The sequence below is a fragment of the Scatophagus argus genome, chromosome 15 (genome assembly GCF_020382885.2).
Source record: "Scatophagus argus isolate fScaArg1 chromosome 15, fScaArg1.pri, whole genome shotgun sequence".
In the NCBI taxonomy this organism is placed as follows: Eukaryota; Metazoa; Chordata; class Actinopteri; family Scatophagidae; genus Scatophagus; species Scatophagus argus.
In genome coordinates this window covers 4,402,706-4,416,984 of record NC_058507.1, presented here as the reverse complement: position 1 = coordinate 4,416,984, position 14,279 = coordinate 4,402,706, and the positions used below count along the sequence as shown (strand labels likewise).

The 14,279-nt window shown below is 43.3% G+C and overlaps 1 protein-coding gene across 6 annotated transcripts in view; it reads left to right on the top strand.

The window, feature by feature from the left end:
• Positions 1–14,279, top strand: part of actn1 (actinin, alpha 1) — a 48,709-nt gene that overhangs the window by 19,148 nt on the left and 15,282 nt on the right. For 4 of the 6 annotated variants that reach the window (XM_046413033.1, XM_046413037.1, XM_046413031.1 and 1 more), the window contains exons 2-8: positions 3,841–3,955; positions 4,918–5,037; positions 8,380–8,466; positions 9,058–9,145; positions 11,569–11,647; positions 12,018–12,099; positions 12,774–12,859. In XM_046413033.1, the coding sequence (XP_046268989.1) occupies positions 3,841–3,955; positions 4,918–5,037; positions 8,380–8,466; positions 9,058–9,145; positions 11,569–11,647; positions 12,018–12,099; positions 12,774–12,859 (657 nt within the window). The remainder of the gene's footprint in view (positions 1–3,840; positions 3,956–4,917; positions 5,038–8,379; positions 8,467–9,057; positions 9,146–11,568; positions 11,648–12,017; positions 12,100–12,773; positions 12,860–14,279) is intronic. The other 2 variants (XM_046413034.1, XM_046413032.1) reach the window with 1 other exon arrangement.

Genomic DNA, 14,279 nt, shown 5'->3' with positions numbered 1-14,279 from the left:
ATCCATTTTCAACATTTATGCACATAGAAATCTACTATCCAAGAGGCAGAGAGACTGATTTCTCCCCCAGCAGCAGCCTCAGTAAACTACAGAGTATTTCAGCTTCAAGACAACTGGAAAACTCTTGTTTGTGCTCTTACTGGGGATGTCCACTTCTCTGTCCTGATTGGATAGGACACGCTGTGGTACCGAGTTGTAAATCACAAGGTGGCCATGCCCTAAAGCACACCCTGCTTTATTGTCTTATTTACAAAATGAACATTGAATTGAACTGTATTGATGAAGACTTGAAGCCATAAACCCGTTAGGTAACTGTGTATAGGAGGCACAAATGAGGTGTCAGAGGTCAGTTTCTCACAAGCTTACATACAATCGCACTTTGCCTTGCAACCGTTGGTGTCAACCCAATCTGATACGTAATTAAATGTAAAAATAACACTGAAATAACAGCTTTAGCCAACTTAATCTGATAGGAACTGACTTGGGACACTTCCAGATCTTACATCTGATGTTCTCTCCAACAACCCATATGTTCAGCATAGCAAGTCAGAAGTCGTTCTTCCGGTGTCATCATAGATAAATGTGGCTGGGCAAAAGCAGACAGAACAAGAAAAGTAAATTACATTTAAGCTAACAGATTGGACACAATGATCATTATCGGTGCATTAATTAGTAATACTGTAAGAGTATCCGTAGACAAAGCTCTTCTACTGGTTCTCATTCAGAACATGTTTGTTCTTGGCTATAAATACTTTGGCCCTGCGCACAGGGGAAACCCAACGCCTGCACTTTTATTGGAGTGATGGCAACCGATGAAAACAAAACTCTCAGGGGGTATTTTTCTCTGGTAGCTCCTTCAGTAGTCCGCCACACAAATCAATTATGTCGTGTTGAGTTTCTGATTTGCATTTCCAAAGGCAAACTAGAGACATAGGATCACAGAAATTAATTGGCCAGTTGTACTGTCACTGTCTATGCCAAATTTCGTCAGTAGCTAATAGTAGTTATTACCTAATGGAGGTAATGTTGCTATGATTCTCTCATGCAGTTTATAGTAACTGGTCCCTGTTCACGGAAAGTGAAAAGCAGACTCCTCATGTCTGGGAGACTGTTGTAGATTTTGGATTTTGGATTTTGATGGTTGAAACGACTTAACTTTAGCTTTAGCTTCTGATTGATTTTTTCCCAGCAGTTTCCAGAAGAGTTGTTTTCAAACAAAAACCACAAAAATGGTCATAACTAAAGTCAAATATAAAGCTAAATGTCCCGGGCAGAAAGTCAGCATCTTCACCTGTCACTGATCCACATAGAAACAAATGGAAATAATTTAAAAAAAAAAACAAAACTGTATATTGCATCTTACTGTTTTTGTTGTAATATCCTGCTTCATGATACCTCTTCTCAACTCAAAGAAAAAGGCTTTGGGGGTTAGGACTAAGTAATGTGTCAGGTAAATGTAATGCTATCTCAGGTAACCTTGCTGGCACTGTTGGAGTATAAACTTGGCAACCTGATATTTGCATATATCTATATAACATTTATGGGTTTTGTGAGATAAGACTGGCCACAAGTTTTTATTTAAATGCCCTGTCTGACCATCTGCTCATGCAGTAATCTGCTGCTGTAGCCAGTGGACCAGTAACTCAGAGTCGTGCCCTGCCAAGAGCCCCAGAACACCTGAAGGGCCTGGGAGTGTTGACCATAACACAGCCTGCGGGTCATGTGACAGTGCAGGTGGCTGCCAGCCTGGACTGTGTACTGCGGCCAAACTCCGCCGTGACCCAGAGAGTTAGACGAACTGCAGGAGGGCCGGCTAATTCTTGTCAGGAGGAGGCCTGTCGCCCAGCCCGGAGCGGCCAAACTTACCCTCCTTCTAGCACATTTAACAAGCTAACATTCCTTCTGTGAACTTTTAGTCATTTTCACAATTGTGCTCTTTGCGGGTTGACTCAAAGCCTTTTGACATTTTCAGCTGTCTGGTCCTGTTAAAGCTGCACCAAGCAGGAGTTTTAAGTAAATATGCGCTCATTCTATCCACTTTAAAAACACGTCCTGTTCCCCGTTTGTACCATCTACCATGTTTGCCAAAGTGAGATTAAGGTATTAGGAGGTCTTTTACTTTTTGCTTTCCTATGTTACAAGACTTTGTGCAGTTTGATGACAAGAAGTTAATAGGAAATGCGTATATTAAAGGTCAAAGTTTTTTAGTTACCTCTTACTGCCATTTGGAGATGCTGAGTTTACAAGAACTTTCCATTTTTCAATTTGAAGACATTTGTTTTTTAACTAAGTGGTGGGAATTGAACAAAAAAACGGGAAGGGAAAGTAAAGGGGCTGACACCTAAATTACTTTGCATCCTGTACACTCCCTCACTGTGAGAACCCAAATCAGCAGAGCCAGCACACACCCTTATCTCAACACTTTGATTAAATTTTCCAGTATTCACGTTAGCTGCTGACACCACAGCTCTGCCTCAACAGTTTAAAATCTTTGGCAAGCCTTTGAAGGGTCTATTGATTAGGATTAATTGAAATATCTTAGTGCTTGTTGGAGCTTGACTTAAATCATGAGTAACTTTAGAGGAATCCAGTGTCCTTTAGTGGGTGTGTGCCTGCCAGTTGCACATAAATCCTCTGCACTGGTCTTTTTCTGTCAGCTCTAGCCTTGGAGATAAAACACCATATAATCTGCCCTTTTTCCCTCCACATCTTCTACAGTATCCTCAATTTTTTTGTGGCCTTTTCATTGGTTGAAACACAACCGCATGCCAGCAAATTTGTACACATCTGAAACCTGGCTCTTCCACACTCGAGTTCATTGACAGTCGTGTAAGCCTCATGCCAGTCCATTTTAGGAATGATCTCATCGCCGAGTGCTCTGAACCAGCTCGCCAGTGACTTTTAAGTGGCTTTTGTTCCCCGGCAGTGGAAGGCAGGCCAGCGAAAGACAGTGTAGGCTTTCATAAACGTCTGGCTCGGCTCCTGCAGGTCCTCCTTCAGTTCTGTGGTGGAAACATGGTGCCTGGTGTTTGGGCCCTGGGTGTGTAATTAACCCGGGAACTCATAAAGAGGCGTTCACAGCAGGGTGCATGGCAGGCCCACTCCTCATGCCAGCTCCTGTTGGGCAGCTGAGATCCTGCTCCAGATGTTTTCCGTTAGCATGTTTGCATGCCAGCAATGCCAGACAATCCAAGGCCTGCTACACCTACTGTATGCAGCACACAATGCTCCAGTGTGCTGTCGCTCCATCGACAAAGTGCAGTGCATAAGCTTTTTAGGAAAGGCGAGAATGAAAGGGTGGGAGTGTGTGAATAAACCAACAGGAAACACATTTATTAGTCAACAGGCCTGGTTCAGCCACCAAAGCTGGTTTATGATCAGACTCCTGCAAAACTAGTGACAACCTTCATCAGTCAGCACACTCTATTTACTGCTAATTAGCAAATGTAAGCACACTGAACTAACATGGTAAATGTTATACCTGAGACACATCAGCACCACTGAGCGTGGCTGTAGACATTGTCGGCGTGATCCTGCATCTCCTGGTTGGACAAAAATCTCACTTTTTCATACGCTTGAAACCTGCTGCCCAAACATAATTCTGCCTATGATGAGGTGAGCCGGTCTGGGTTTAACGCACTGGACCGGCGCCACTGTCAACTCATTGTAAAATAGTGTAAATTTAATAACTCGGCATGAGCAAACATAAAGAGACACAGATGGGCTCGCAGTCAAAAGGTGGCTGCTGCAGACACATACAGTGTTTGTGCCGGTGTAGATTATATGTCTACAGGTGCAGTGACTGATGATTTTTGTTCTCCCTTTCTTCCATCTCTGCAGACATTTACAGCTTGGTGTAACTCTCACCTGAGGAAAGCAGGCACGCAGATCGAGAACATCGAGGAGGACTTCCGGGATGGACTGAAACTCATGCTGTTGCTGGAGGTCATCTCAGGTAAACAGCTTCATACTTAACAGGATTATCTGAATGAAAAGAATTTGCATGGACAGTCCAGTCCCATGCTGAGTTTGGATACCAGGAATAGCCTTAAAGGAATAGTTTGACTATATTTTTTTGTACTATTCTCATGTCTTTGTGAATCGTCTCGGAAGTTAGAGCATTTTTGTAATGTGATGTTTATCTAAGTGAAACAGAATATGTGGACATAGTCTAATTATGAGAGGGATTTGAATTAATGCTGTCAAATTTGATTGTATTTGGAAATGGAAGCAAGGTTTTTGCCAACTGACAACGTTGTCGGAGCCTCTTACCGTGATAGGCTTCCTCTGTGTTAGCTATAGCTCGGAAGCTAACAGTCTTGTGCAGTTTTGTATGATGGGTGGGGTTAGCTAGTCTCCCCCAAATCAAATTTCATTGGCAAAATTAAAGTAGATTTCAAAATGAGCCATCAGAAATATTGCAAGATTTTACAGAAACAGTTTTTGTTTGAATATGAAGCTACAACCAGCATCTAGTTAGCTTAGCTTAGCTCAAAGGCTGGAAAAAGAGGGAAACAGCTAGCGTGGCAAAATAATTCACCTGTTAGCACCTCTAAAAGTCACTCATATAAGTGTTATACTTCATTTGTCTCATCCATACAAAGTGTAAAAGCTACATGTGACAGCCTGACCTCTGGACAAAGCCTGGCTGGCTGTTTTCAGTCTTCTGGCTTAATAGAGAGTGGTATCAGTGTTTTCATTTAACTGTCAACTCTCAGACTATTTTCTTTAAAACATCAAGATATCCCACGTAATGCTGAAAAAGCTCATACGTTCTGCCTGTGCACCATTTGTTTTTCTTTCCATTTTAAAAATTGCCCCAGAAGAAAGTGTTATCTGTTTTAAATGTGATTACGGTGAGAAACTGCCAGACATACCAGTCATCCTCTGTGTGCCTTTTTGTGTTTTTCTGTCTAGGTGAACGCTTGGCCAAACCAGAGAGAGGCAAGATGAGAGTCCACAAGATCTCCAACGTTAACAAAGCACTTGACTTTATTGCCAGCAAAGGAGTGAAGCTGGTGTCTATTGGAGCAGAGGGTGAGTGATGTCACATCTCCGTCTTATGGCAGCATTTCTGCCAGGAGATGAAGGTCAGGGATTTTTCATTTAGTCGCCTGACCTTCTCTAAGTTTGTTTACATCTCAGATTGTCACCTATTGATTTTACTGAACGTCTGTTGTAAAACGGTTATGTATAATGTAGTCCCGAGCCCTCTCTGTCTCGTTACCATGGCAATGCCGCCGGCTGCTGTGCAGTTTAATGAGATTCTTACTCCAAAGTGTTCTGCCGCAGGTTGTGCTTTGCAGTGCATTTTCTGAGAGTAGATCTTAGGATCAGCAATCCCCTCAGGGACTGAGGCTGCTCATTGTCCAGCACAAATAATTTGGGGATGTCCGTCCTCCTCCCATTGGAAAGTAAACAACTCTTTAGCTGAGTAAATACTCCCTTTTCCCTCTCACTCTCTCACACTATTTATCTGTCTTCCTCTTTCACAACCACACACACCCCTCTGGCATTTTCTGGAACCGAAGGAGTTTGCACACGCTTTTTTGCAAACAGATCCATAAATACTAAGTCCACTAAGTGATCGCAAAATATTTAAATGCTCTTAAAACGTGAGTTCACACAATATCCTTATTTTTCTCCTTACCCCTTGGTGGTGTTTAGCCATGCAGATATGTTTGGTTTTGACTGCCAAAGTTTTCAGATATCTGCCCTGACTGTCTCTGGAGATTTCTGTGCAGTAACAGTACAGTGGAGCAGAACAGCAATTTTGTTGTGTTGCTCAGAGTGCTGAAAGCTGACATTTGTAAAACACAGCAGCAACAATGTCAGAAGAAATAGTCACACCACTCAAGAAAAGTAATTTTGATTTCTCTCTGTTTGTTTATGTTTACTGTGATGGGATGGCAGTACAATGAGATTTCAGAGGCAGATATTTCAAAACTAAAGAACATAAAAGTAAGAAAATATGCCCCTTTGAAACTTTTGTTGAACTAACCCTTTAAATAATACGAACCCTTGTAAATTAGTTTAAACCATGTTAAGCACACAGGGGATCTGACTCTCCCGAAGGCTTGCGTCTGTCCCATCACAACACCAGCTAATAAGGTTAACCTCTGACCCGTCTAACCCCACCGGTCAGCCCTTCCACTCTTTCCGTTGGAAGCTCTGTGTCCTTCACTGTCAGACATTATTGTCAAAATAAATCCTTCTAAGGAAAATGTTTCAGTGCAAAACCCTGAGCTGAAAAAAATCTGCCCTCCCCCACCTTGTCTCTGCTATTCATTTGAACGCCCACACTGCACAAATCTTTATCTCATCATCGTATTATATATCATATTATTGTGTCCTGTTGTTGAATTGTTTTCAAACGATTAGTAAGTCTTATTTTCTTCAAACAAGTGAAAAAAATCTGCCAGCAAAGTAAATATTTTAGCTCATTTTCAGTACAAATCAGCCTGTTTCAAGAATTTTCTGGAAAGTGAATGTCAGAATCTTGAAGAGGGCTGACTGTCAATACTTTTTGTAGTAAATATCAGAAACTGACATGTACAAAATGCTGGAATCAGTTTGTAACAGATTTTTTTCCCTTGTTGATCGAAGTAAAGAATATTTGATCCGCTATCACCAAAGACGAAGAAACCAGCTGTTAACATCTTCCATCCGTTCAGTTAACCGGCTGATCGTTGCATCTCTCCTTTGCTTTACTGAACTGAATAAAACAGCAGATTTCCTTCACTTGTTTAAGGAAAACTTTGGCTCAAAAAAGGACAAAAATCACTTAATAAGATGGAGATTATTTTGCAGTGCAGTATAAAAGCTCCTAAGCCAGACCAGAATTCCAGACAGATTAGCCGCCTGGAATCCCCTCCTGGTCGAGCGGCCCTGCAGCCCTGCTCACTGTGGTGGTGGGACGGCGTTAGTTAAGGACTCAGGTTCATGCCACTCATCGGGGGGAGGGTAGTTTCAAATGGATTTAACAGGATTTGTGTTCCTCCCCCAGGTTGATCAGTCATGTTCATTAGGACTAATCTCAACATGTATCTGCATGTGTCAGCCCGAACAACCGAGCCCGACTTTTTCGGCCTCCTAATTCAATCCGAGCCGCCTTTCACAGCGCGTTACGCGTACAGACACCCGACTGACATCTCGTCCAAGTTTGTCCGTCACAGTCGAGCGGCAGTGGAGCTGCCGTGCCCCTGCTTTATTGGATTAGCGGAAGAAACGAATGATTATTGAAGGCGGGCAAACAGAGTGACCTGTTGAAGGGGATTTTCGTTATCGACAGCACAGAGAGGACTGGATGGAGGCTGTTCATTCACAGCCTCCAAGTGCAGGCGCACAGCTGATTGACAGCTTAACAGCTTCAGGCTCAAATGATTGAATCGATGCATGTTTCATTCATAAGAGCTTAGTACTCGCTGTTTCAGAAGTGCTGAATCTGAGCCTGCAGTATGTGTTTGTTTTGGTGTTGAATCATCAGATCGTCCTCCTGACCTCAAAAACATCTGAAATGTGTTCCTAAACAAAGTTGTGTGCTCATATTTGTGTATCGGGGGATTATTTCTCATTCACAGTTTGAATGAAAGTGAAAGCCTAGAAATTAAAAGTTACTCTGCGTAAGGTGAAAGTCTGGCTAACATGGACTGATTTTCAGGTCAAAAGCCATTTGAAAGTGAAAGGTTTTTAGACGTCTGGGTGACACAGACGTGAGTTTACAGCTTTGCTAGTGGCATAACAGATCTGTGTATAAGCTTTTATCTCCTATCTGTGGCTCCTGATGTGTCTTCCTTTTTCCTGCTAAAGGTGATTTTCTTTGGGCATTTTTTTCCTTCTCCAGACTGACGGGCTAAAAACAGAATGTGTTGTATGCCTTATGGACTATAAAGATTTTTGTCACAAACCTGAGATATATGAGCTAGCAGCTTTGTGAGGCTGTTCTTAGGCACATCAGCACTTTGAGCTAAATGCTAACATGTGTTTAGCAGGTTGTTCACCATCAGAGTTTAGTACTGCTGAGCCTGATGGGGATGTCATTACTTTTTATAGGTACTTGGTCATAAACCAATGTATCTGACAAATTAGAGATTTGACCCAATGTTGGTGCTAGATGAAGAGTCAGAGGATATCCAGAGTTAGCAGGATTCATCCTCTGGGGACCTTTAATGTCTGTAGCCATTAAATACCATGTCTCAGTTTGGACCAAAGTAACAGACCAAGAGTGTCGTCCCTGGAGACATCCAGACAGTTTTTTACCTGGAAATAACCAAATCGGTGCTAAGTGGGAATGTGTGCCAGATATGAGATATAAATTAAAGTAGCTGCTCGGTGTGTAGATCCTGAAACGTAAATGTTATTGCTTTGCCCGTCTTTCAGAGATCGTAGACGGCAACGCTAAGATGACCCTGGGAATGATCTGGACCATAATCCTCCGCTTCGCCATCCAAGACATTTCTGTGGAAGGTACTGAGTGTGTGTGTGTGTGTGTGTGTGTGTGTGTGTGTGGGAACATTTCCACACGCTTCTTATTCATTCACACTGCTGAAAGGAGCTCCAGCTCACTGTCTTCATTTGCAATTGAAAACACTTTTCATTGACACAGTGTCTCGCCGTTCAGACCTTCTCACCGTGCTTAAAATACACATATCGACATGAGCTAATGCGTGTTCATTTGAATATGAATGTTTTGGAGACTGCTTCTTTCCTGTGGAGGTGGTGTGGACGTCGATGTTATGCTCCTCTCGTTGGTTTAATGTAAATAATGCACTTAGAATGTAATCCAATTTAAATGTCAGGAGCGATCAGCCTCGATTTGTTCAGCTTTAGATTCCGGCTCAGTGTGTTTTTAAAGTGTTTAACATTTACTGTTTGGGTACAACACTATTCCACACGCTTCCCACAAGAGAGCACGGACCATCCGAGCAATCGCACATGCTTCCCATTCACTTCACCTCCACTTAATCCACCGCTAAACAGGGATTAGCCGAGAGCCGGTCAAAGTAAAAGCTTGAGAGTTTCTCCAACTTTACAATGATCCCTTTTCCCCGACCGCAGAGACATCTGCCAAAGAAGGCCTCCTGTTGTGGTGCCAGAGGAAGACTGCGCCATATAAGAATGTCAACATCCAAAACTTTCACATCAGGTAAGACTTTGGTGAGGAAAACATGATAAGTAACAAAAAAGGTTCTTCCTCCCACATGCAGAGATGCAGTTACAGTTAATAAGATGAGATTATGGAACCAGACGCAAAATTAGACCAAAGAATGTGAAAGAGCGAGGGTGCCAGCTCCTCACCTGAAATCAGTTTTGTTTGGACTTCCAAACTGGACCTTGGACCTGGACCTGGACCTGGCTTTTCAGGCATCTTGGGGCAGTTATTTAGTGTCTCTTGGGTTTAAATGTGGCAAAAGAAACCGGACCAGCAGGTCCTGATCACACCGAGACTCATCTCGTCAGGCGCAGCTGCTTCAAAAACGCTTTGGAAAAGCTGAGAACAGACCAGCAGACGTGACCTCAAATATGAGACCACTTGAGAAAGGGAGGGGTGGCAGTAATCAAAAACTGCAATTTAATTTTTTTTATCCGTAGATTTGTTGCGTGCAGACAATTCATCAAATCACGTAAAGTGGCGAGGTTATGATTTAGCATCCTAGTCCTAGCAGTCCTAGCAGTCCTAGCGTCCACCCTTCACGAGTGCTTTTAGTTCGGCCTCAGTCCACATCACAGGACGCCTCCATGCGTGTTGAATTATTGAAAGAAGACCACTGTGATCCCCACCTGTGGATGAAAGCTGAGGAGAGAAAAAAGGTGGAGGCATGAGGTCATTTCAGGAGAAGGTAAGGGGAGAGGCCCGATCCTGATCCTGGTGCAGGAGCAGAGGTGGCCTGGCCTTTGATGTGGTCTCTCTGTGAGAGATGACAGCTTTACATCTCAGCTAGGATCTGAGAGGCAGACGAGGAAGAGCACTGAATATTTTTTGTCAAGTCCTGCAGCTCTTTTTTATGGCATATAGTTAATTTATATAACCCATCTCCCTGTGTGTCCACATGTGAGAGAGCACCAGTAAATCGTCCAGAGCTCGTCCACGTTGAGATTCAGGTCATACTGCATGTACAGACGGTCTGCTTTCAGCATCAAGGCCACAAATCAATGATCCACACAAGGCCAAACCTAAAAATATGTCCTCCAGATAAACAGAAACATGATTGCAGAGTTCAAGACAAACTGCAGTGTTCTTGAACTTTGTGCCGGGTTTTAAGTTTCTCAGCTTTGCATATTAATTCTGTATCTTTCCTATTGCGTGTGAATGTGCCTTCTTCTTTATTTTTTAAACTGCATTTCTGCCCGTAGAAATTAGTACTTGAGGAAATTGTAAGTCTGCTGTAATTTAGCAGTTGATTAAATCACACTTTAGTGACAAACCCACAGAAAGTTATCATGTTACTCTTCACTTCCCCTCAGCTTTTCAGTATCTTTTAACTCTTTGACGGGCCCAATCCTTCACTGTGCTTGCTTCACTCTCATCACAGTCATTGTGTTGTAAGCTGTTTTTAGCTCACAAACTTTAAAACAGACTGTACTCAAGCTGCCCGACATTAAAATGCAGACAGACAACGTTAGTGATGAGCCACTGCAGCGTTTAGCAGCTAGAGATCCAGAAGTGTCCCCTGGATTTGGTGGAGGCCAAAACAGAGCTTATAGAAGAATGAAACTGGGTTTTTACGTGACTTTACATGAACAACTGCTGGATTTGTCATATAAACTTTACAGTATGTCACAGGGTCACAGCTCTTGCATTGAAAAAAATACACTGTAAATAATTAAATCAGTGTAAATAAATACAGGACATGTATAGACATAAATAAACTCGTATGGCTCAATGAAACCTTGATTTTTTTTGTGTGTGTGTGGGGCTGCTGCATTCTGTCAAAACTGGGCCACATCTGTAAGTCAGTAAGTCAAAATGAGACCACTCGCCAAGAAAATTACTCTGGAAAATTAGAGTAAACCGGTACAAAATACTGTGTCTGTTCAGTGTGCAGAAGTGACCAGAAGGGGTTTTTTCTCTGAATGTGTTCCAGAATCTGGACCCCGAAATCCAACACAATTTACAATTATGTTGTGATCCTTGAAAAGGAAGTGCAGAGTGAAGCTGCTTTCCTTTGACGTCGTAGCCTGTAGCTTTAGTTTGTTCCCACACACTCACAACTTTGTCTCCTTCACATTTTTTTTACATTAGATCTCAATATATTTACTCTTACAACTTTTTTTTCTAAAAATAAAATAAATACATTTCTCTACTAAAATAACTTGAGAACTGGACCTGATATTGCAGTCTTGGACCGTGTGGTACTTTAGGAAACCGGACCCCATCGTTCGGGCCGGTCAGTGCTCCGGTTCCACATGCAGCTGGGAGGATGTGAGCGTGTTGCGTTAAACTAATTAGGGAGACACACAGAGCGGAAATCAAAGATTAAAGTCAAATGGCTTTTCTCTTTCTCATCTTGTTCTGTTTCACCTCACTTTCACCCTCATCAAAACTGTTTCTCTCACCGCACGTTTCAGCTGGAAAGATGGTTTGGGTTTCTGTGCACTCATTCATCGACACCGTCCAGAGCTCATCGACTACGGGAAACTGCGCAAGGTGAGTTGACATTATTGTGACAAACACGTGGAGGAGTCACTACACCCGTGAGGTTACCATATTTAAAATGTTTCTGTGCAAAACGGACACAAGAACAAAGTAAAAGGAGACCACAAGCCGAGAAATTTAAATTAGGACTTGAGATTTTGAGAATTTTCTACCTTTTTTAAGCAACACGAGGTAGAAAAACAGTGTTTTGATCAGTAAAAGCAATGCACTCACCTTGATAAATTGTAACTGGTAAAAGGAAAAAAATAGTTTCGCATTTATTCACAGATGAATGTGCTACTGTAAAACAAGTGCTCTTTAGAAGCAGGCTGCTAAAATGACAATCTTCAGTCTAAAGGTTTTGATGGTCTGCTGTTGACAGGATGACCCCATGACCAACCTGAACACAGCCTTCGATGTGGCAGAGAAGTACCTGGACATCCCCAAGATGTTGGATGCAGAAGGTGAGCAAGCCAGGAGGAAAACTGTAAGATGAGGAGAACAAAGTCTTTCCTGCATTCAAAGACCAAAATATACTCTGTCAGAGGTTCAGTTCAGAAGCCTGAAACAGATGAAAAGCTGCTTTCGGGATATGTAATGAATCTACACCTACAACCAGTCACACCTGTTTTCCTGCAGCGATTAGCCAGGTGTGTGTGAAGGTTCCTCACAACATCCCTTCACATATTTACTGCTGCAGAAGCTCCAGTTGCCTCTGTGCTGGCAGTCCTGTGTGAATGTGCAAGTGGAGAGCTGAAAAATGACCAAAATGTGGGTGAAGTTCTGAACAGCAGTACAAGAGACAAAATAACAGACGGCAGATGGACACCACGTGGGAGAGTGTGTTTTGGCCTTAATGCTCACACATGCAGCTTGTAGCATGTAGTTGAAGTCATCTAACATTTCTGTCATTTTGTGTTTAAGACAGGCTGCCCCTGTAACCCCTCCCCCACGTTAAGCACACGTGGACAGTGACAGCGTGTTTTTCTTTCCATTCTAGATATTGTTCATGTGAGGAGCTGAGCTCCAGCTCTGCTTCCTGTGTCTTCCTGTGTCTGAACTCTGTTTAACAGCCTCATTCCCCCCCCTCCCTTCATCCTCCACCTCCTCCTCCCTGACCTCCTCTCTTCCCCCGCAGACATTGTGGGCACTGCCCGTCCGGACGAGAAGGCCATCATGACCTACGTCTCTAGCTTCTACCACGCCTTCTCAGGCGCCCAGAAGGTATCCTGGTTGCAGCGTCTCCTTCTTCTTCTTCCTCCTCCTCCTCTTCCTCTTCCTCACTCCTTGTTTCTACTTCTCAGTGTTTCTCCTAACAGTTTCCTTCTCCTTCTGCAGTGCACATCGACCCCCTCCCCTCCCACCACACCCTGCAGGGGTCACTCTCCTTCACTTTCCGCATGGTTCACAGCACCAAATGCATGATGGGATGACACACACTCTGTTCTTAGAGGCAGTGACACAGTGTATCTCCAGTCTACCTCGTTGTTACGACGCGGCAAGCCGTCGCGCTCATCCCTGATTAGGATTCTGTTACGCTGAACAGAAGCTGAGCGGAGTGGGAGGTGCGGCGAAGTTCGTCTGATAAATGATGTTGATTGCCTGTGATAAAAGCCATGGTTGCTGACGGAGAGAAACAAATTAGCTTGAAGTCTGGCGTGGTGGGGGAGATGTGGCCGTTTAAATGGATGGTTATGTTCAAGCTCGAGAGCGACAGCTTAAATGCAGGGTGGGGGGATGAATGAAATTAAAACTGGCACTTCAAAGTTAAGCAGAAAGCTGTCTTTCAGTTTTAATGGCTACGCGCCGTCTGACTTAAGGGGGGAGTCTGTTTCCTTGGTCCTCAGCAAGAAAGAAGTGTTGTATCAGACTTTATCTGCTGGGTAATGAATGACTGTCAAACTAACTGACAGCTACCTTGACGTGTTGCAGGAACTCTGCCAACTTTATTCTTTGAGCACATTATAAAAGTTGCTGTGCTGTAGCAGAACAGCCAGAACAATGACAGTCAACGATATGAAACATGCAGGAGGGCACATTTCAGGTAGACACAAACACGAAAGACGACGAGTAGGCTTTGAGGTTTGACTTTGAGCGAGTTGAGAGAAACTGGGTTTGACAGCTCCATTTATCTGTTTATCGGATTTTTAGTGTCGAGTCAAACATTAAAGAGGTTGGTAGCGTATGAAACATGCAGGTGGGCCAAATTATTAGTCAGAGCTGGGCATCATAAGCACAGCAGTGATAGCGGATGTTGTAATCCTGTACGATGAGTAGATGCAGAGGAGGGCCGGCAAAACCCTGGGCCTCCTCTCAGACAGTCAGGGAGAAGCTGCACTTACGTAAGAGCCAGGTTCATCTGAGAGGCCCGGCAGCGAAGAGAGCATTTCAGCACAGCTGTGTTTAGGCAACGTACATCAAAATGTCTGTGTTTACAACTGGGGAAGGCGGAGAAGTGCAGCCTGCATCACTAAGGGCAGCGAAGCCACAGCTGGACCCCGGATTGCATCACAGATCCGAGGGGAGTGCAGAAAGACACGGCTGTGTTTTTTTAATGAAGCGAGACTAAGTTTGGTTACAAAATACAGTGAAATACAAAGTTCGAAAAGTTAACCCTCCTTAAAAAAAATGATGAATTGTAACT